Source organism: Nelumbo nucifera, chromosome 4 (assembly GCF_055504915.1).
Source record: "Nelumbo nucifera cultivar China Antique chromosome 4, China Antique-T2T, whole genome shotgun sequence".
In the NCBI taxonomy this organism is placed as follows: domain Eukaryota; kingdom Viridiplantae; phylum Streptophyta; class Magnoliopsida; order Proteales; family Nelumbonaceae; genus Nelumbo; species Nelumbo nucifera.
Window position 1 is genome coordinate 1,213,654 of NC_142652.1, and position 22,298 is coordinate 1,235,951.

Here is a 22,298-nt window from a genome sequence, read left to right on the forward strand (position 1 = left end):
GCCCAAAACAATCATCAGGCGGAGCACGGGAGCAGGTCCGTCCGTAACACTGGTAACTGATAAGAGAGTGAGAGACACTGGTCGATCATGGATGATGGGATGGGGGACGGGGGAAGGGGGAAATGATATTAAACGAAGCACAAACCACAGCCATTCGTTGAACGAGAGGCTATCCATAATCTCATCCTCTCTTTATTATCCCCTCCTTCCCCTTACTCCAAAGACTTGGATTCTCACGACTTCTCCTCTGCCTCTGTTGCTATGGCTTCGACTACTCTCTCTGTAGCCAACCCTTCTCTCCAGGTGCTGCTCTTCTGCTCCTTGCTTTGTTATAATTTATGAGAACTTAGTGGGCACTCCCAAATAATACTTGATCATCACCCTTTTGTTGGTGCAGGCCAACGGTAAGGGCTTCTCGGATTTCTCTGGCCTCCGTATCTCCTCTGCTTCACTTCCTTTCGCCAGAAAAACTTCTGATGACTTCCTCTCCGTCATTGCCTTTCAGACTTCTGCGGTACTATCTCTGTCTCTGTAAAATTCTAAGAATTTCTTATTCATGTTACATAAATACAACCCCATGTTGCACCTGAACGAGCATTCCCACAGGGATGACGGCAATAGCTGATTTTCAGTCATATAAACATGATTGTAGAATCAATGAGATCAGTAGCAAGTTATTTGGAACATAGTTGTTGAATGAAGAGAAAACTCTCGCAATTAAAGGTCAAACCATTTCAGGTTTGTGCCGATTCTCCTCTTCAGTCTCAGGGAATTCGGATATGGTGTGGTGTGGTAGTGGATTTGGGTTTTGAGGGTCAGTTAGGTGGGCCAATCTTTGGACGTTGTTTGAATGCATGTTTTTGCAATGTGTCAACATACAAAACTCTGCGTCTCTGCCCAGTGCCCACCTATTTTTTATCCAAAGGCACAAACGAATCGATTAGGTAGGTTCTTGGCGCAATCCAATAGCTAGTACATACCGATACCTTGTTTTGATATTTTGATCGCCGATGACGATGACCACCTGACGACCTAGTGGCTAAGATGGATCAGTCGGTATCCCTCTGCATATGCCTGCATGGTAAGGTCAGTGGTCAGTGGACTTTACTTGACTTGACTCCCCAGTCCCCACCCCTTATAATTCCCCCATGTAACTCTGTAAATCTGTAATGTGTAATATGTATGTATATGTAATACCCCAGCAGGCTGATGATCTCAACGTCAGCGCCACATTTGGATTGTGGATTTGCTCTGCTTGCTCATCATTTGATCCGTAATATTGTTTGGCTCCCTTGTGGATGAAGGTTGGTGGGAGCGGTCAGAAGAGAGGAGTAGTAGAGGCAAAGCTGAAGGTAGCAATCAATGGGTTTGGAAGGATAGGTAGGAATTTCTTGAGGTGTTGGCATGGGAGGAAGGATTCTCCACTAGACGTCGTCGTCATCAATGACACAGGCGGTGTGAAGCAGGCCTCCCACCTCCTCAAGTACGACTCCACTCTTGGCATTTTCGAGGCCGATGTCAAGCCCGCCGGAGATGATGCCATCTCGGTCGATGGAAAGATCATAAAGGTGGTTTCCAACCGTAACCCCGCCAATCTTCCTTGGAAGTAAGCGCCCCATTTAAATCATATATATATATATATATATAATTAACTCTTTTTTTGTTAGGTCATTAAATATATATATGTATTGTTAATTTCATGCATATGCATTAATTGTCACAGACCAAAGTGTTGTTACAAGTAGGATAGTAGGTTGGTGACGGTGTTGGTGGAGATGTTAATTACAATTACATGAATGAACGTTGGTTGTTTAATTTCATCAGGGATCTGGGGATTGATCTTGTGATCGAAGGAACAGGTGTGTTCGTTGACAGGGAGGGTGCAGGCAAGCACATCCAAGCAGGGGCGAAGAAGGTGTTGATCACAGCCCCTGGAAAGGGTGATATTCCAACATACGTCGTTGGTGTCAACGCTGACAGCTACAACCCGGAGGAGCCCATCATCAGTAATGCTTCTTGCACCACCAACTGCCTTGCACCATTCGTCAAGGTCCTCGATCAGAAGTTCGGTGAGCAGCAGTGCCAGTAGTAGTTGGATTCGATTAATAAGTTTTTTTATTACTTGGCAATGGCAGTACACACAGTGACTAGATCTGAGTCTGTATGCGATTATCAATCCCCAATTAATCCAAAAAATCCCAAAATTTATTGTTTGGCATGGGTTGGTGCATGCACTTGCAGGTATAATCAAGGGCACCATGACCACTACTCACTCCTACACCGGAGACCAGAGACTTCTGGATGCGAGTCACCGTGACCTACGACGAGCAAGAGCTGCAGCACTAAACATAGTTCCAACTTCAACAGGTGCTGCCAAGGCGGTGGCCCTTGTTCTCCCAACTCTCAAGGGGAAACTCAATGGAATTGCTCTCCGTGTTCCTACTCCAAATGTCTCCGTTGTCGACCTGGTTGTCCAGGTCTCCAAGAAGACCTTTGCCGAGGAGGTGAATGCTGCATTCAGGGAGGCTGCCGACAAGGAGCTCAACGGCATCCTCTCCGTCTGTGATGAACCACTTGTTTCAGTGGATTTCAGGTGCTCTGATGTGTCTTCCACTGTTGACTCTTCACTCACCATGGTTATGGGAGATGACATGGTTAAGGTGATTGCTTGGTATGACAACGAGTGGGGTTACTCCCAGAGGGTCGTTGATTTGGCTGATATCGTCGCCAACAATTGGAAGTGAGTGAGAGACGACTGAGACTGAGATAGAATATCAATCGCCCCTTGACAATTAAGGAAGGATCCATCCATCCATCCATCCATCCATCTTATCATCTTAATTTTGGATTCCATATTTTTAGGTGTGCCTGCCTATTTTTGTCAAGATTGTATTGAGAATGTAACCCTTGTTTCACTTTCCTTTTATCTTCAATTTCACTTTTCTTAAACCTCAAAATTACTCTTGATCATTTCTTTGTAATTGGTAGACAATTAATTATAACAACCATTAGCATAGCAAAACCATGCATGTTAATTTCTTACGTACTGCTAATATGCTATTAGCATTCATTCATTATCGTGGAGAACGCAACAAAGTTAAAGCAGAGAGGCCGGGCTCCCGCTCACCCACGCACCCAAGTATAATTAAGCAGCCTGATCAGCCTGTAATGTGTAAGACGACCTACGCTACGTACCACTACTTGGTCTTCCTCCCCAGCTGCATTTTTGCAGAATTGCAGCTGCTGGATGATGATGCTAGATCAACTTCAACAATGAAATTAAGCACTTCTACCTTGAAAATAAAAATGACCAAATAAGAAGAGGTCTCAATGTTGAAATTTCTGTTTCTCCACATGCATGACTGCTTCTGCTTGACATTTAACAATTTTACATGGTAAAAATAATAACTGCTTTAATTTTAATTTGGCCCCCAACTTCACCCTGCTAAATTAAGCTGCAATGGAATGCTGCTCAGACTATCCTTCTTCCTACATGATTACTAAAACCAAAAACCTACAGCCGCAAGGTGGAGAATCCATTTGAAAGAAGATAAAATCCTTTTCTCCGAAACATCCACACTAGCCAATAAATTCAAACAAGGGCATCTTTCTTGCACTTGCATGTGTGTCAACCTACCAGCTTATCATATTTCCCCTTGTACTCTTGATGATGAAGATGAACCTATATGCTTAGTTAAGACGGAATTAAGGATATTAAAATATAGTGGCAAAGACCAACTCCCAAGCAAAGAAATCACAGACATGGTGGGTGCAGGCGTGCAGCGGCAAATTCAATTGCAGCAAATGTTGGTCTTGTAATCACCATAAAGGAAACCCTACCAACCATACCCATTACCCATGGTTTTCAAAATCGCACCGGAAAAACCATGTACCGGTTCTGTTTTACTTCAGAACAGTCATTTTGGCCAAAAATCATTGATTTAGTCGGCAAACCGCTGATCCAGGTGGTCGAACCATTCAAACGGTCCTGCAGTTTTTGGCCGTTTTATTAATTTTTTGTCAAAACAGGCTGTCCGTTCACTTTGAATGAATGATTGAACCGTTTGACCCGGAACTGGACACTTGAACGATTCGTTGTCTGGTTCCGTTTTAAAAACCTTGCCATTACCCAACATAATACTTCCCGTTGGCTGTTGTTGATCCTTCACAAACATCTACTCCAATTACGGTGCTGTCCCATTCAATTTCGGTTTTGCTCGCCGAAACTCGGTGGCCCAGAATTTCGAGTTGCAATTGAGTGGGTTTGGGTCGAACTTTAGCCCAACCCATCTAACCTGTCAAATGGCAACCCAAATCCTCCTTAACCCAACCCAACCCACCTAATCCATTAACTCTTTAAACAACACAAACATAAATTGTAAAAACAAGTACAGAAATTATAAAACATATACAACTTGCAAGAAAAAAAGAATAAATTAAGGAGAATATAAAAAGTACAAAAAAATAGTTAAAATTGCAAAAGTATAACCAAAATTATAAAAACACAAAAAAATGAAGAAAATTAATATAAATTGCAAAAAAACAAAAGAAATACCAGAAAATTAATATAAATTGCAGAAACATGGAAAATGAAAAAAAAATTATAAAAATTACAGAAAATATAGAATATCCACCAGAAATAACAGAAATTGAAAAAAAAATAACAAAAATTACTGCAAAATATATAAAAAAACAAAAATACCAGAAGGTGCAAAATAAAATATATCAACAATTACAGGAAAACAAAGAAAAAACAGAAATTATAGAAAATATAATATTACAAAAAATAACAAAAATTATAAGAAATATAAACATTATAAAAACATAACAGAACTTATAGAAAGATAGAACCTCTGTTACATTCAGAAAAGGGCTGTGAAAAAAAAAATAGTTTAAGATAACAAACAGGATTTTATTAACACACCACAGGAAAGAAGCATCTTGGGTTCCGCTTCAGTCAAAGCTTTATACGTTCGAACACCATTCGAACATCACGAGAAAAAGACACGCGTTCATAGGTGCGTGTGCATTTTATATACGTGCGAGGATGGTAAACGGACATGAACGCCGTTAGCCATCCCTCGGTTCAAAACATTTTTGCTTTACCCTCTCTATTCTCTTCTTTCCCGCGTCTCTCCGGTCTCCACCCAAATCGACCCGCCGAACCCCTGTTCTGCTATCCTCTCCAACCGGCAAAAAAAAAAGCATCACCGGCGGTAAAATCTTCTTCGGCGATCGGCGACATAGAGGAGGAGGTAAATCTTCCTTCTTCTTTACTTCTCTAAAGCACGGTCTTCTTCCATGAAAAGCCTGACCCATACTGTCGATGACAATGATATTCCGCCGACGACAAATGGCTTCATCTGCAACTGATCCGCCAGCAACCGACGATACCGGCAGTGCAGTAAACAAGGATGAAGATCATGCCACCAAAAGTCCAAGCGATGCCAAGGATGCCAAATCCATCACAATCACCACCTTTGTGGGCCTGGTCAGTCTGGCTTTTGTAACCGATGACCGTTAACTCTAACAAAAGAGTGGCAATGAAGTCAGCGATGAGAGCCCTGTAGAAGGACCACTTGGTCAATTCCATGGCATCGATCAAGGGCGCCGGACGTGGGTCGTGGTAGTCCTCGGCGGAAAAATGGCCGTGTTCAGCAACCTCAACGTCCTTCCCCATGCCGTAACGAGTGCAAGAGCTCGAAAACAATAAGTTTACAAGAGTTGGGAAAGGAGGGGAGGAGAGAAGGCACTCGTTGTTATGCTTGGATGGGAGTAGGAGTGAATGAGAGGAAAGTAAAGTGGGAAGGGGTGAATCTGAGGAAAAAGAAATTAAGGTTTATTAAGTTGATTTTGCCGCCCCAGATCCCACTGAAATCGATTTTGTCCCTGTTTCATGGGCACGGGCCCCTCTCTGGCTGTCTGAGAGGTAATCAAGTGTGGAGATATTTCCATTTTTCTTTTGTTAATAAATTTTCTATGATTTTTCATGGTAAATCAGGAACTGCTGCTGGCCTAGTTATTACCCAAGATTTATCGTCGGTTGCTGGCGGATCAGTTGTAGATGAGGTTTGTCGCCGGCGGAATATCACTGGCATCATCAACAGTAAGGGTCAGGCTTTTCATGGGAGAAGACTGTGTTTTAGAGAAGCAAAGATGAAGAAAGATTTATCTGCTCTATGTTGCCGGTCGTTGGAAGAAGATTTTACTGCCGGTGATGCCTTTTGTCTTCGCCGGTTGAAGAGGATAGTAGAACAGGGCTTCTGCTCTATAAAAGGATGCCTATCTGGCAGTTTTGTCTAAGGTTTTTAAAAACGACCCACAAACAGAACCGGTCAGGAGACTAATTTTCAGTTAAGCGGTTTAACCGTTTGGATCAAACGGTTTGACTCGTAATGTCATAAATAAATTAAAAATAAAAAATATATTTATAAATAATAAAAATAGCATAAAATTAAATAAAATACCAACAAATACAGAAAATAAAACTATCTAAATACAAAAATAATACATTACGAAACATATAGAAAATATAAAAACAAAATACAGAAAAACACAAAAAGATTAAGAAAAAACAGAAAAAAAAACAGAAGAATTCTACAGCTATGGTGCATGTTGAGGATGCTAGGTAGATGGTGTTGGTTTATGGTGCAATTCAACCAGCACAAGAACTTAATATGAAAACTGTTCAAGCCAATATTCCTTGATTCAGTTGATTGTATTATTATGAAGAAATAAAATATTAAAAAATAACAAAATTTAAAATTCATGAATGAACAACCACGGTATCTGATGAAGGGTGATTTGGCCCAACCTCATAGACAGACGACACATGTACGTGACTCAACACAAGTGACAATCTGGCATAAGCCAACTTAGTATAAAGCGAGCTCGGGTATGCTAGTACCCCGAACTGGGACCACCTCAGCCCAAGAACACTTCAGCATTCACAAAGGCAGACCAAAGCACGAGATCGGGAAGCTCGCTACTCACTAGCTCGCTACCAAGCAGCCGGATATCCCGCAGATAGCCCATCTACCGTATAGATCTCCGCATGGCCACCTCAAGGAATGCACCCCCCTTTTTTTCCTGAACCCCACTGGACTGTACTTATAACGATAACATTAGTTCACCAACACCCCGTTTCTGACGGGAAGTGACAGTATTACTGTTTGGTGGCACTTCAACCACCTAACACGTGACAAGTCCCATCGTAACAGAGGTTCAATGACCGTTCCACCTACCCACCTGAGTCAGTGTATAAAAGACCCCGCACTCACCCGAGGTGACTTGCATTGTGTTTTAGAAATCCTGCCAAGTATAATATGAAGTTGAATCCTAGTAAGTGTGCCTTTGGTGTCACCTCGGGCAAATTCCTGGGTTACATAGTTAACCAGCGTGGAATCGAGGCAAACCCCGAAAAAGTCAAGGCTATTCTAGAAATGAAGCCACCTTACAAGTTGAAAGAGGTTCAAAAGCTGAATGGCTGCATGGCTGCCTTAAGCCGCTTCATGTCCAAGTCGCCAGATTGCCGCCTCCCCTTTTTTAAGGCAATAAAGAAAAGTAAAGACTTCGAATGGACTAAAGAGTGCTAACTCGCCTTCAACGAGCTAAAGAAATACCTAGTTAGTATCCCGGTTCTGACCCGACCCGAGGAGGGTGATATTTTAAAGTTGTACCTCTTTGTGAGTGATGAGGTGGTCAGCTCGGTACTTATAAAAGAAGTAGGTCGGGTCCAACGACCTATCTACTACGTAAATAAAGTTTTGCAGGATGCAGAAAGCAGGTGCCCAGAGATCGAGAAGCTGGCATATGCACTGGTCACGGCAGCTCGGAAGCTCCGCCTGTATTTCCAAGCCCACACTATCGTAGTCCTCACAAATAAGCCTTTGAGACAAGTCTTACTCAAGCCCGAGGTATCTGGCAGACTTACGAAGTGGGCCATCGAACTTAGCAAATACGACCTTCAATACGAACCTCAGACGACAATTAAGGCCCAAGCCTTGGCCAACTTCATAGCAGAGTGTACCTTCAGCACCGCAATCCCCGAACTACCAGAAATCGGACACGGAGAAGAGGCTTCATCCAGTACGGCATCGATCCTGGTCAAAGCAGGGCCAACTTGGGATGAAGAACCCTGGATCCTTCATGTGGACAGGTCGTCTAATCAACAAGGAAGTGGAGCCGGCGCCATACTACACGGACCAAACAAAGTGAAACTAGAGTATGCGCTTCGGTTCGAGTTCGCGACGTCCAACAACGAAGCCGAGTACGAAGCACTGCTAGCCGGACTCGCATTAGCAAAAGAAGTACAAGCAAAGCACGTTGTCATCTGCAGTGACTCCCAACTCGTGGTCAATCAGATCACTGGAGACTACGAAGCCTGCGATCCTACCATGGCCGCCTATTTGGCCAAAGCCAAAGAAATTCTGCAAGGCTTCCAGTCTTATTTCATCAAGCATATTCTAAGGTCTGAGAACGTTGAGGCTGATGCACTGTCCCGATTAGTAGCACAAGCAACAACACCATGGGGATCGTACACATAGAGAACCTGGCCCGACCCAGCATTCTCAGGGGGCAGAAGTGGTCGCTCCTGTTACACAAGCTGAACCAAGCTGGATCAACCCACTCGCGAGCCACCTACTTCACGGAATCCGACCTACAGATCGCAACGCAGCCAGGAGGATAGAACGGCAAGCAGCCAAGTATGTTATGATAGATGGGTGATTGTACCGAAAATTTTACACGCTCCCTTACTTGCACTGTTTGCGACCGTCAGAAGCTGAGCTCGTTTTCCATGACACCCATGAAGGCCTATGTGACGGACACTTGGGGGGCAAGGCTCTCGCACAAAAAGCACTACGGCAAGGGTACTACTGGCCCATGATGAAGGTAGACGCACTCGAACTCATCAAGAAATGCGACAAATGTCAGTGGTACGCCAACATCCATCACCGACCTGCGGCCGACCTAAAGTACCTCACCAGCCCATGGCTCTTCGCACAATGGGGAATCGACATCCTCGAACCATTCCCGTCGGTGACAGGACAGAAAATTCTTAGTAGTAGTAGTAGATTACTTCACAAAGTGGGTAGAAGCGGAACCCCTAACAACAATCACAGCTCGAACCGTGCATAACTTCTTTTGGAAAAACATAGTATGCCGCTTCAGATTACCCCGAGTGTTCATTTCCGACAATGGTAAGTAGTTTGAAGATATCAAGTTCCAGAACTGGTGTGCGGAAATGGGGATACAACAGAACTTCATTTCGGTAGCACACCCCAGGCGAACGGGCAGACATAAGTCACGAACAGAGCCATACTCCGCGGACTGAAAGCTCGCTTATCCCGAGCTAAGGGGCTATGGATAGAAGAATTGCCTAGCGTACTATGGGCCTACCGAACTATAGCCAAGACCGCCACAAGAGAAACCCCCTTCAACCTCACCTATGGCACGGAAGTAGTAATCCCGACGGAAATCGAGGTACCCACACTTCGCCTAGAAGCCTACGACGAAGAGGGAAATAATGACGAGCTTCGCACCAACCTCGACTTAATAGAAGAAGTGTTGGACCTTGCGTACATCCGGACTGCAGCCTACCAGCAAAAAGTAGCCCGGTATTATAACGCCCAAGTCAGAAAGCGATACTTCTGCATTGGAGACCTAGTTTTACGAAAAGTCATGGTGCCCGAGCCCGGTATAGGTAAGCTCGGACCGAACTGGGAAGGTCCCTACTGAGTGAAGTGGATACTAGGAGAGGGCACGTACGAGATCGAAACCCTAGATGAAAAGAAAGTACCCCGCGCATGGAACATCAGCAACCTAAGGCAGTACTATCTCTGATTACGAACCAAAGCATCTGCCTCGAAAACAAGTAAGCAGGCTCTAACTCTCAAATTGTGATTTCTAAGCCCACAGTCTAATATGGGAGTACTGACTTAACCATCGGAGCAACCCCGCCAGGTTAATACCCTGGGTCCTCTGACATTTAGTTCCTTACAGGTCTCCAAGGAGCAACTAAATCCAGGAGTGGACTACGGGTCCCTCCCAAAGCCTAAGGGCCCCAAGAAGACCCCAGTTGCCACTTCGTCCTGGGTAAAATCCAGGAGAGGACTACGGGTCCCTCCCAAAGCCTAAGGGCCACAAGAAGACCCCAGTTGCCATTTCGGCCTGGGTAAAATCCAGGAGCAGACTACAGGTCCCTCCCAAAGCTTAAGGGCCACAAGAAGACCCCAGGTGCCACTTTGGCCTAAGTGAAATTCAAGAACGGACTGCGAGTCCCTCCCAAAGCCTAAGGGCCACAAAATTCCGAACTGGCAAAAAATCTGGTTATCTCCAACCCTAAGGGAAAGACAGCTCGGGTATGAACCCTACGGTGTCTACTCTATCCCTGCTGCTCTTACTTAGCTCAGAAGCCCGATAGTCCGGGGTAACCCGCACAACCCGAAGTAACACAACTTCTCTCATTTATCCTCACCACCGACTTGGCGGCTCAATAGCTCAGGTAACCTATATATTAAATTGCCCAACTCGGAGTCCACTCACACTTAGAAGTATTTTTGCACTCAGAAATACTCAAAAGAAACTATACTTCATCAAAATAGAGTTCGGATACAAGAATTTTTACACGAGCTCAAAGGCTCGGGACAGTACATTCACAGTTCAGAAAGAGAAAAAAGAAAGGAGCCGTCACTCAGAAGGGCCTGCCGCCTCGACCTCAGTGTTGCCCTCCTCCCCCGAAGAATTGGGCTCTGCGTCCGCCTCCTTGGCCACTTCAGGGTCCAAGTCCACCATTGTGGTCCCACCTAGATCAAGGTCGGGAAACTTCTGACGAACTAAGTAACTACACAATTTGAACCCTGTGCGGTAAGAGTCCGATCCATATTCAACCTGCAAAGCCTCGAATTCTGTGGATTCCTTGAAGCTCTCGACGGCCTTGACCCTCTCCTGCGGGATAGAAGCTTCGAGGTTTGTAATCTCCCGCTCCATACGCGTTTTCTCCTCGCTCAGTGAGGAAATCTGCCTCTCCTGAGTTAGGATAAGCTCCTTCTGGGCCTCAACCCCTTTCTTGGCCCTAAGCGCCTCACCCCGAGCATGGTTCAAGTCGCGGTGGAGACTCTGCATCTGCGTTCTGGCGTTGATGGCTTCCTTCGTGTGGATCGCCGCCTGGCAAGCCAACGCATCACCAACGGAGTTAACCTGCGAACCAGAAAGCCGAGGTCAAAAAAAAAAAGAAAAAAAAAGAGAGAGAAGAGAAGAGAAAGGGGGAGAGAAAAGGTAGAAGGCTCACCACAATACAGTGGCTGGCAACTAGTCCCAAGAGAGCGCCTGGAGCCAGCTCAGCCCACTTCGAGACTTCTTCTTCGAAGACAGCCTCCCGACTTTTCCGCATGGCTTTGACATGGTCCATGATGCTGTCGTTCACAGCCGGAAGATAACCTTCTGGTCCATCCACAGGTATGGACAAACTTCTCAGGTCTTCGGACCGAGATTCCTCACGTAGGACCCCAGCCAGGGTCTCAAGGGCAGCAGATTGGGCCTCCTCCTGAGGAACAGACAGTTCCACGATGACGACCTCAGGAGATGGTTTGGCCTCCTGACGCAGTCTCTTCGCGCCCCTCTTTCTCCCCTTCTGGGAACTCCTCAGAAGACTCTCAGCGTTGACCGGCATGGTAGCTGTCAAAAATAAAAAGTAAAATTAGTTACGAACCAATCAAGATCTTGAGGAAAGTAAAAAGCTCAATATGACCTACCAGGACTCAAGCCGGCCTGCACGAGCGTGTCTTCGGCAAGGTAGTCCGAGCAGAGGAAGCCGAGCTCTGCCCAAAACCTAAGTGTTTCTCTTGTCTTCAGGCCCAGCCTAACTCCGGGTACCTGAACTGTCGGTCTCCATTGGGTCGGGAAGGGCCACCCCTCGGGGCTACAAAGTACGAAGTAACCCCGTTTCCAAGCCGGGATCTTGTTAGGGAGTTTGTGCAATAGCTTGTACCCCGGGCGGGGGGATAGGTAGTAGGTTCTCCTGTGCTTTGGGAGAACACAGGGGGAGTTTTTCTTGATAGACAGGATGGTGGAAAAAGTATAAAGGTCAAGGGGAAGACAATACTCGTGGAAGAGTTAGATGGTCCCTACCACGTTACGAACAGAGTTTGGGTGTAACTGACCTATGGTTATACTGAAGGACTTTAAGACCTTGGTAATCAAAGGGTGTAGCGGAAGACGAAGACCAGCCATGAGCTGCTCTTCAAAAACCATGATCTCGTTATGATCGTGCTCCCAGGGGAAGTTACTGCGAGGAAGGCTGTAAGAGAACTCCCTCGGGAGGTAGTACCATTGAACTAGGGCCTGAAGTCGGTCCGAGGTCATGGTTGAAGGACCGAAGTTGTCTGGCTCCCGACCTCGGCAGGAGGTGGATGCCTGACCACCCGAGGCCTCTCGGGCCTCTCAAGGAGCCTGTGCTTCAGAAGGGCCGCGAGCTGCCCCTGAACTCACGATGGCCCCATCCTGCCACCAAGCAGGGCTGAGGCACCCACCTCGGCCTCACCAAGAGGGCTGTCAGGACTAGAAGGCGACATGGAAGATAAAACTAAAAGAAAAGAAGAAGCGAAGGAAGACTCACCCAAGATGGACGACCTGACTAAGAAGGAACGACGAACTAAAAAAACCCAAGCCGAAGAAGCAAGCGCGACCTCAAGACAAGAGCTGACGAATTTGTGGCAAAGGAAAATGGGTCCCGGAGGACACTATTTATAGCCACTGAGCCGAGAAAGCAACGGTCAGGATTGAAGCAATCCAACAGCTCTTAAGAAAACCGGCTGCACAACCCTCGAGACCGAAATCAATTTCGCGCATTTTTTGGCATCCGTAGAGCTTATAAGATCACTTGACGTCCGCACGTGAATCGCATGTGGTCCGTCCCACATCAGCTTAAACTCCGAGCCAAATCCACTTGTCACATCATGAACTCCCTGCACTAGGTCAGGACCCTTAGCTCGGGGAGTGGGGGCAATTGATGATGGGTGATTTGGCCCGACCTCATAGACAGACGACACGTGTACGTGACTCAACACAAGTGACAACCTGGCATAAGCCAGCTCGGTATAAAGCGAGCTCGGGTATGCTAGTACCCCGAACTTAGACCACCTCAGCCCAAGAACACTTCAGCATTCACAAAGGTAGACCAAGGCGCGAGCTCGGGAAGCTCGCTACTCACTAGCTCACTACCAAGCAGCCGGATATCCCACAGATAGCCCATCTACCGTACAGATCTCCGCATGGCCACCTCGAAGAATGCACCCCCCTTTTATTCTTGAACCCCGCTGGACCGTACTTATAACGGTAACATTAGTTCTCCAACTCCCCGTTCTGGCGGGAAGTGACAATATTACCGTTTGGCGGCGCTTCAACCACCTAACACTTGACAGGTCCCATCGTAACAGGGGTTCAGTGACCATTCCACCTACCCACCTGAGCCAGTGTATGAAAGACTCCACACTCACCTGGGGCAGGGGTATGTTCAATTACTATTATTGATGGTGCGAAATCTCTACTCTCCGAGCTCTCACTGTTATCATTGCCAATCTCTACATTATCACCGTGTACCGACTTAACCATCGGAGCATCCACGCTGGGTGAGCCACCCCGGGATCTCTGAGCTCCTCTCTTCAAGAACTCGTCCTCGTCGTCGCTAGAAGCCAGGTCACCTCCAGCAGGGAGTAGCCGGATTACGCCACATCAGTATCATATTGAGTTTTCAAATAAAAAGGATTTGCAGAGTTGTAGTTAATTAGGAGAAATAAAAAGAATCCAAAACAACACAGGGTATGCGACCAAACTCACCGCCGGCCGCCACAGTCCTTGTCTCCTTGTTGCTGCTGCCAACTGCCAACTGCTACTGTGCAACATATTAGAAACCCCTGGCCGTTGCTATAAATTCGCTTGTTGCTTATGCTGCCGCCGCTCCTTGTTGCTCCTACTGATTACAAAAATAAATCCATCATAGATGAAGCTCACCGCCATAGATGAAGTTCACCGCCGTCATCGTCGATCTAGATCGTCTGAGAAGAAGGAACTTAAGGAAGGTTTAGAAGTTAGAATGAAAATAAACTTTCGTTCTAAACTTCTAACCCTAACTCGTAAGACATGGGAATCAAGGGACATGAGTGTCATTTTTTTAATCTAACGAAAATAAATTTCGTAACCTGCGAACCGCAACTTAGGTTAAACGGTTTATCGATTTGACCACCCGAGTCAGTGGTTTTTTGACCTTTTCAATAGTTATTTAGGCATTAACAGTTTACAGTATAATCGGACCCGGGGGCTGAATGATTACCATTTTTCTAGTCCGACTATCCGGTCCGGTCCGATTTTGAAAACCATGGTTTTGTCAATTGATAGCTACCTTGTAAAATTAATTCAAAGATTAATTTGCGGGATGAAAAGTAGACGCTTCCGCATGTCCGATGCACATCACACCCTATTTGGACATCCCCGTCAGCTTTTGACAAGCTACGGCAAAGTCTGCATTCACTCCAAAATCAAGCTAAAAAATACGGAAGAGAGAACAACATATATAAATGAATCATCTCTCCGTCGTCTTTATAGCAGCTTTGGTTCATGTATAGAGGGATCGCCTCCGCTAAGTTCGTATAGGTTAGAATTATCTAACCCAAGAGAGAGAAACAGGAAAAAAATAAAAAAAAATAAAAAATGATAATGAGTGATTTGGTCCTTCAATGATATTATAACAAATGGTACTATAAAATTATTCATTGACATTTTGGCACTATGTACACAAAGCTCAAACATCTAGAATTTGCCTCAATGTCTTTGGCCCCATCTCGGTAGGATGACCTACGGACACCTTAGGAGATGTCAGGTCGGTGTAAAGAGGCAATTTGCCTCAGCCAATCTAGCCCGGATCTAATTAGTGACCTACCCGATGTGACAACAAATTCTTTCTCGAGTAGGTAACTGTCTCCGATTCCCCCGGGATCACGATGGCACGTTGACGTGGCTGATCTTGATCCCACCCGCCTCGGACAAGACTAGATAAGCATTATCAGCTTATGCGGAGTTTGTCTCCGGGCGTGGAACCACCTCCGATTCTGACGAGCCAAAGATCTCGGACACATTTCGTGGAGTTCACGTCAGTTTGCCTATATAAAGGCATCCTAGCAACTAGAAATGATACTTGCGACTTAGCTCTCTAAATACTGTAGCTCTCTTGCTTTATTGCAATTGAATGCCAGTTCGCTAACTTAAGCATCAAAGTGCCTACCCCAGGTCAAGCAACCAGGGCACACTGATATTTGTCTTCTTACAATTCAGCCACCCGACCTACGTAGTCCAACGTCTGAACTGTCTGCCAGGAAGCATCAGCTTGCACAACATAAAATACCAAACAATGAAAATTCTTAATCTGTTAATGGATACTAGGGGTGGATTCGAGTCGAGCCGAGCCGAATAGTACTAGGCTCGAGCTCGAGTCAGAACCTTGAGCTCGAGGTCAACTCGAGCTCGATTTAAAAAAAAAATATTTTATAAAAATAAAAAATTATATATAACAATATTTTTTATTTGATATTTAAAAAATTAGAATTATAATAATTAATAATTATAATATTTTTATTATATATATTATTTTATATATTATATTCTAGCTCACTTCGTTTAATAATGGAGCCAATAAATTGGGCTCGAGCTCGAACAGCTCGTGAAAAGTAATATCCAGAATACCGCTACAATGGCTACACAATTTTGCTCTTTGGACAGGAGCAGACCCATCCTGGCTCTGTGGCTCTGGCTCAACTTGTTGTGGATGCATTTGTGGGAAGAATTACCGCCGCCAGCAACAGTAGTGAGGGGGGCCCACACAGTAGCTTATCTTGCCACGTCAGCTCTCCTTGCCAGCTCGCTAATAGTTTACTTATTCCAGTTCTGTTCTTACTTATCTAGTTTTGTTCTTACTTATCTATTAGAGATAGGAACTGAGTTCTGTTAGAAGTAGGTGTTTTGTTCTTACTTATCTAGTTCTTACTTATCTATTAGAGATAGGAACTAAGTTCTGTTAGAAGTCTGTTAGAAGTAGGAGTTTGATTTAAAGTTGGATTGTCCTAGCTTAGTCGAATGGAGTAAGGAGTCTCCTCTTGTAATCTCCTATTTAAGGAACTGTGATTTGGAAATAAAGTATTCAGTTTTCCAGTCAAGAGAAGAGTGAGGAGAGTTCGGGTAGTCTTTTGAACAAATCACCCATTCGGTTTTCCACAAGAGTCTGCACGCAAGGAAAGGCACAAGGGGAAGCAAGAGGTTCTCCCTGTAGACCGACCCGTGACGAGATCCTATGCCTGGGCCCATAACACAGCTCCTTTCTTGCTGCCACATACGAGGCTTTATTTCCCCATAATCGTTTTTGGTTGAAATTTCTCTAGCGTTTCTGCTGTATCAAGTCTGGGCTCGTCTTACGTCTTGGGCTAACAATCTTCTCTATCAATAAATTTCCTTTGTACCAAAAAAAAAAATACAGGAATGTAAGTACATTAAGGAATATTTGTGACAAATAAATCAAGATTTTTACAATCTCGTCCATTTACCTTTCATTGCTTTAGATTTTACAAGGCCTACTTACCTTTATTGAAGATCTCAACTGTGACATGCGGTTCACATTTTTTAGTTTCACAGTGCAGTTCAGGTGCCATACATTATGCCCTATATCATATCTTTTATGCTACCAAAAAGGTACCATACATGAAAAAACTTTGATGAATCAGAACACCACGATTTTGAATAAATACCAGTTGATTGGTTATTTGTTTTTTGGTACCATTACAGAATTAAATTTACGAGAAAATCCATGTTATCAAAAATAAAAATCATGATATTAGAAGAGCTTTGGCCAATCAAATGTCTTGTGAATTATGATAATTGCCATTTGATTGGTTGCCCATTTTATGATAGCAGTTGATTGGTTACAAGTTTTTTCTGAAACCCCTTCAATTTATAGTTATACATGGTATTAGGTTTATGTTCTGTCTCATTTTTTTCCCACCACATAATCAATCAGTGCAGTCCACATCTCTCCTTAACTTGTTTCTATTTTCTGGAAGTAACATCCATCTTAGAAGGTTTGAAACTGGCGGATAGTCGCTGGAGTGTCATGATCTTCTCTCTTGTTTCACCTCTTGCACTATCTCTCATGCATCTCGTAAATGTAGCGGAGTAACACTTGAGCTAGCTCAATTTGCAGCTAGAATGCTCCATGACCTGGGTAATTGAAGAATATTTTGCCTTATAAATTCCTCCTTTCTCTCTTCTGTCTCCTACATACTCTCTCTCTCTCATCTAACAAGGGTTTGCCATCCTCATCCCCTAACCTTGGTGATTAGTGTGGTAAAAAAATATTAAAGGTTATTGTATTGAGTGTGCAAGCACACAGACCACACCTAGCCATAAAACACTACAAGTCTACAACTTCGGGAACATCTCCCCATGATTGGTAATATGTAAATATAGGAAATATTCTCAATGTGTTGCTGTAGTGATGTGTGGGTTGGAGATCCAAACACCTATTACTATGACTATATGTCATAATAATCTCAGGTACATGTAAAACTAGAATTAGCCTAGATAGTTGGGTTGCCTAGAATTAGGGCATGTTCATTTTTCAGACTTTGAGAGGGGGAAAATTGATCAATGGGATTTTGATTTTCATTGATTGAGATACTCATTTTCTTTTTTCATATTTATTTAGGATCCTAGGATAATTCATTTACACCTGGGTATCACTTAGGCCCCGTTCGCTTTTCGGTAAATTACTTACCCGGGTAACTGTAGTTATTTGGGTAAGTTTTTTTTGGGAAATACTTACCCAAGTAAGTGTATTTACCCATGTTCTTTTATTTTCCAAGTAAAAATATGACCATTTTAACCATAAAAGTCCATTATTAAATGGGGCATTTTAACTATAAAAGTCCATTATTTACCCACCTAGGAGATGGGAACGCCCTCCTTAACTTCCCATATGGGCAAATAACTTTCCCACCTAGGGGGAAGTTGCAAAACTTGGATGGGATAAAATTCCCCTTCTAATAATGTTTTTTTTTTCTTCAAATTTTATGGATAAAATGGTTGTTGTCTTATTTACATGGGAAGGAAGTGTAACCTTTTTCACAATCTCCTGTTATCTTCTTTTGTATCTGACATCTCCTCCATCGATGGATTGAATTCAAGGCAATGCAATCCAATCATATGTTTTTCAAATTCAATTTGAGAAGGGATCACGATTGAATTTGATTTTTTTTTTCATCTTTTGGAAACGATTAAATTTGATTGAGCATACAAATTACGATTGCAAACTAAAACTCAAATAAGGAAAACTAATTATTGGACATGCAAGAGTCAAGACCTAAAGGAGCACACAAGTATGTGCACGACATTCATATCTTGAAAGCAACCAAATATCGGCGTCAGTTGCCTACTCTCTGTTATTATTTTTGAAAGGGGAGAATGGTTGGCAGCAAGCATCGAGTTGCCTGTTCATTTGCTCTTTAATTTGATTTTGTTCCCTGATTGATATGCGTCCTCCAATTCTGTTTAAATAATAAAAGATTCTTTCCACGTGGGCACAAATTACATTGTCTCTGATCGCGGTCACGATTAACTAGGGAATGATCCGACCAAACCAAATAACAGAGAATTAAGAGTTGGCATTTTCATCTGTCACCCTCTTATTCTTATCTCACAAATCTAACTTAATGTAGTTGATCATCCAATTAATGCTGTTGGCGATGGGGCCAAAAATAAAATCTCGGCCCTTCAATTTGTTAATGTTACACACACACACAGGCGGCACACCAAAATAAAGTCAGATCAGAAGAAGACCATTCTATTTCCCGTACGTACTAAAGGCTAAAGCAATTTGAAAAGAAGAATATGGGGCTGTTTCAGTCTCATACACGTTTTGCCCATGAGTCATGGCTCAACGACAACGTCCGAGAGAAATTTTCTGGGTTCCTGAATTCTTAGTTCTAACACCACTAGCCAATAGGTTATTCTTCACACAAATATTGTGAAATTCAAAGGTAAGGAAACCTTTTTATCTTTTATGTTTCAAACTGGTGTTTCCGACGACGTTATAGAGTATGGTCCCCAGAAAATATGATATGTGGCACATGAGACAGATTTATGCCAACCCCTCCACTTGTAATATTCGTTTTTGTTTTGTTTGATGGATGGATAATGTTTTTTTCTCTACGTACGTTAGTACTAATTATTATGAATTTGCGATTAATTACTTGAAAGAATGAAAACAAAACTACAAAACAGATAGCTAGCCTTGTAAATTGCGATACATGTGTAAGGCAATACAGTACTACCCTTTCAACTCGCGATGAATTCAGCATAAGAATGCGCATGTAAATAGTACTGAAATGAGAATCTTTAGCCCTTAATTAATTAGCTACTACTTGCAATTTCTCACTTGTTCATCTGACACACTACCTTGTCCTCAGACATTAGATCCCTGGTCCCTACCACAGTTACGTTATTCCGAAACTAGTTGGGTATATTATATATATATATATATATATATATATATATATATTGCCTTCGGTACTTGGCCCCACTTTTACTCTGAATTCTGAACCTGAAAAATTATTAAACAAGGGACCAACACCTACACCATCTCTCACCCTCTCTTCCCATTTTTGCGTAATGCGCGTTTTTAGTTTTTTAACTCCGAGTCCAGCAGATTAAAGAAAGCACAACAAGCACAAGCAGCTCTCATGTATTTGAACCACATCAAGAGATTAGGAGATTAAAGATAAACAAACACCCTCTCCACACCAAACACTACCTACATAATGCAAGATGCTATGGTGATCGGGACCGGATTCAAGACCGTGTTCACACCGTTCTCTCATACTTTTACAGCCGTGTATTGGAAATATGTCCGTGTTTTTTTCTCATGGCTTGGCTTGGCTTGTGATGTGAGAGGACCAAATACGATTTCGATGCTATATATGCTGTTGCTCCACCCATATTGCCCATTGATTGGCCCCTTCCCCAAGGCTAAAATGAAATTAAAATCTCTCGCTTTGCGTTCGTTCGTTTGCACGTGCCTCTCAATATAGTTACTTCTTTCTTTATTCACTTCACGAATATCTTGCCTTAACTTCCACAAGGGACAAGACTCGACCCTTTTTGTTCTTCCCCGTTCCCACTATTCTATCTATCTATGCTTCGCAATTTTCGTCAACCCAATACATACCATATGAGTATGACTCTGAACCATACTCACTCCCTGAACCGGTGGTTGCATTAATTAATTATTTTTCAATTAAATGCAATCACAACTAAAACTGTTTCTGCTTTTTATAAGCATTTTTTCGTGTCTGGTCTCTCTCTACAAATTTCAATATCCAATCCATAATTTTGTTTTTTTAATAAAAAAAAAACAAGCATCGTCCGACAGTTACCGGCTTATTAGACTTCTATGAATACTGTGAAACTTCCGATCACCGGTGGTGGGCTAGAAGACAATACCGACAGAAGTGAGTTGAAATCAGGACATGACTATCTGGAGAGTAGCGTTCTTGATGGAGTTGCAGACTGGACAGATGCTGAGTCTCGATTCGCACACCTTGCAGACGCAGAGATGACGGCACGGCAACAGCAGTACTGAAACCTCTTTTTCCCGGCACACCTTACAACGCGTCCTGCTCTTGAGTTCCCTATTCTCTTTAATATCTTTCTCCGCTGCCACGCTTACCCTTTCCTCTTCAACCATCACCTCGTAGCAGCACGACACTGCATCATCCGCGACAACCCCTACGATCTCATCGCTGTCTCCCATGCCTTCTTTTGCTACTTCATGTTGGTCTGTATTGCTCTGCAGCAGAATCTGTTCGAGGCCTGACCTCAGCGTGGACACGATGACTTCGTTGTTCCTGGCAATATTGAACCAGATCTGATTCTCGACCATCATCTGTCTCACTTTCACTTCTAGCTCCGCGTTCTTGCGGTTCGCGTTGTCCAACTCTGTTTCCTTCTCTCTAAGTCTCTTGCACACTTGCTGTTCGAGAACCGACACTAGCGATCTCCAATGTCTCTTCGCCGTCTCCTCCAGTATCGATCGGAGCTTCTCGTTCTGAATCGAGCAACATTAACGCCAACTCGTTTAATACAAATGAAAAAATAAAACCCAACGAACAAGCAACCAGCTGGAGAAGAGAGAGAGAGAGAGAGAGAGACCTGGAGTCGGACCAATGCGTCGATTTCGACGTCGTGACGGTAAAGTTGAGAAGTAAGATCCTGATGGAGAAGATAGGAAGATCTTCCACTGGTGGAGGTGGCGTTGGATTCAAATATCCGGAGGCGGAGACTATCTTGGTAGGAGAGGTTTTGTAAACTGGTTGAAATTGGAGACGCCTCTGTGTTCATTCTGTCAAATTGAAAGTGGGGGTCATGGTTTTGCATTTGAAGAGGGTGAGTTGGATCGTATCGGGTCCTCTTCCTGGAGGCGGACATGTTGCAGGTGAGTTCACTCTCAGGACCGCTGAATACGGTTGCTCCGTTGAAGAATTGCTGGCTTGCTTCTTGATCATCATTCATCAATTGAAGAAGTAGAGAAGGGAGTCAAGTTTGGCATAATTGAGCTAGGGTCCATGGACAAAGCCGACAAATGATTTGTGTTTCGTTTACTTACCGTAATTGTTGTGATTGTGGTTGCAAGATCCGAGCTGAAACTCTTGGAGGAGATTGTTCTTATTCCTAATATCAAAAATTCAAGGAAACAAGAAATTCGCAGAGATGTAAGTAGAGATATTTTGTTGTAGAGATGTAGGTAGATAGAGGAAGATTGTTGAAGTAGAAGGTAGGAGAAGGGTCACCTGAAAGCGTTTGCAGGGTATTGCGCTTGCACGGCCATTGCTGCGAAACCTTGTTTGAACCCCAAATCCAAAGCTCCAAACACAACACAGGCCGAGACTCGGGAGGGAGAAGACGCGCGCAGACGAGAAGGCCGAGGGACTGCAAGACCCGGGGCCGGGAGAGGAGGAAATGAAAAGATTGCGATTTGCGAGGAGAGGAGAGGATTTGGTTTTTATACGTGCGGTGTGGGGACTGGAAGTCTCTTTTTTATTTTTAAATAAATTTAATAAAAAGATAAGAAAGAAATTGTTAATAGATAATAAGCTATAGTATTTTGGTAATCGGTATTAAGCAATAAGCAATTAAGCGTTAGGCTTCGCCAGAGGAGTGATGCCTAGCGGCCCTATACATTAAGGCAAAGTTGACGAACCGGA

The 22,298-nt window shown here is 43.7% G+C and overlaps 2 protein-coding genes across 3 annotated transcripts; one reads left to right on the forward strand and one right to left on the reverse strand.

Annotated features, from left to right (window-relative positions):
- The first annotated feature begins 145 nt into the window (after positions 1 to 145).
- LOC104591924 (glyceraldehyde-3-phosphate dehydrogenase A, chloroplastic-like) lies at positions 146 to 3,022 on the forward strand. The gene is made up of 5 exons (XM_010251077.2): positions 146 to 303; positions 398 to 514; positions 1,305 to 1,606; positions 1,825 to 2,069; positions 2,242 to 3,022. The coding sequence occupies exons 1-5, from the start codon at positions 262 to 264 to the stop codon at positions 2,742 to 2,744; spliced, it is 1,209 nt and encodes a 402-aa protein (XP_010249379.1). The 5' UTR covers positions 146 to 261; the 3' UTR covers positions 2,745 to 3,022.
- A 17,286-nt stretch (positions 3,023 to 20,308) lies between these two features.
- LOC104591923 (putative BOI-related E3 ubiquitin-protein ligase 3) lies at positions 20,309 to 22,079 on the reverse strand. Of its 2 annotated transcripts, none has more exons than XM_010251075.3 (4): positions 21,885 to 22,079; positions 21,701 to 21,765; positions 21,247 to 21,590; positions 20,309 to 21,142 (listed from the first exon to the last, which is right to left on the reverse strand). In XM_010251075.3, the coding sequence occupies exons 1-4, from the start codon at positions 21,920 to 21,922 to the stop codon at positions 20,558 to 20,560; spliced, it is 1,032 nt and encodes a 343-aa protein (XP_010249377.1). In that variant the 5' UTR covers positions 21,923 to 22,079; the 3' UTR covers positions 20,309 to 20,557. The 2 variants fall into 2 exon arrangements, with proteins under 2 accessions (XP_010249377.1, XP_010249378.1); XM_010251076.3 differs by having other exon boundaries at positions 21,247 to 21,587; positions 21,885 to 22,063.
- Between the last annotated feature and the right edge of the window lie 219 nt (positions 22,080 to 22,298).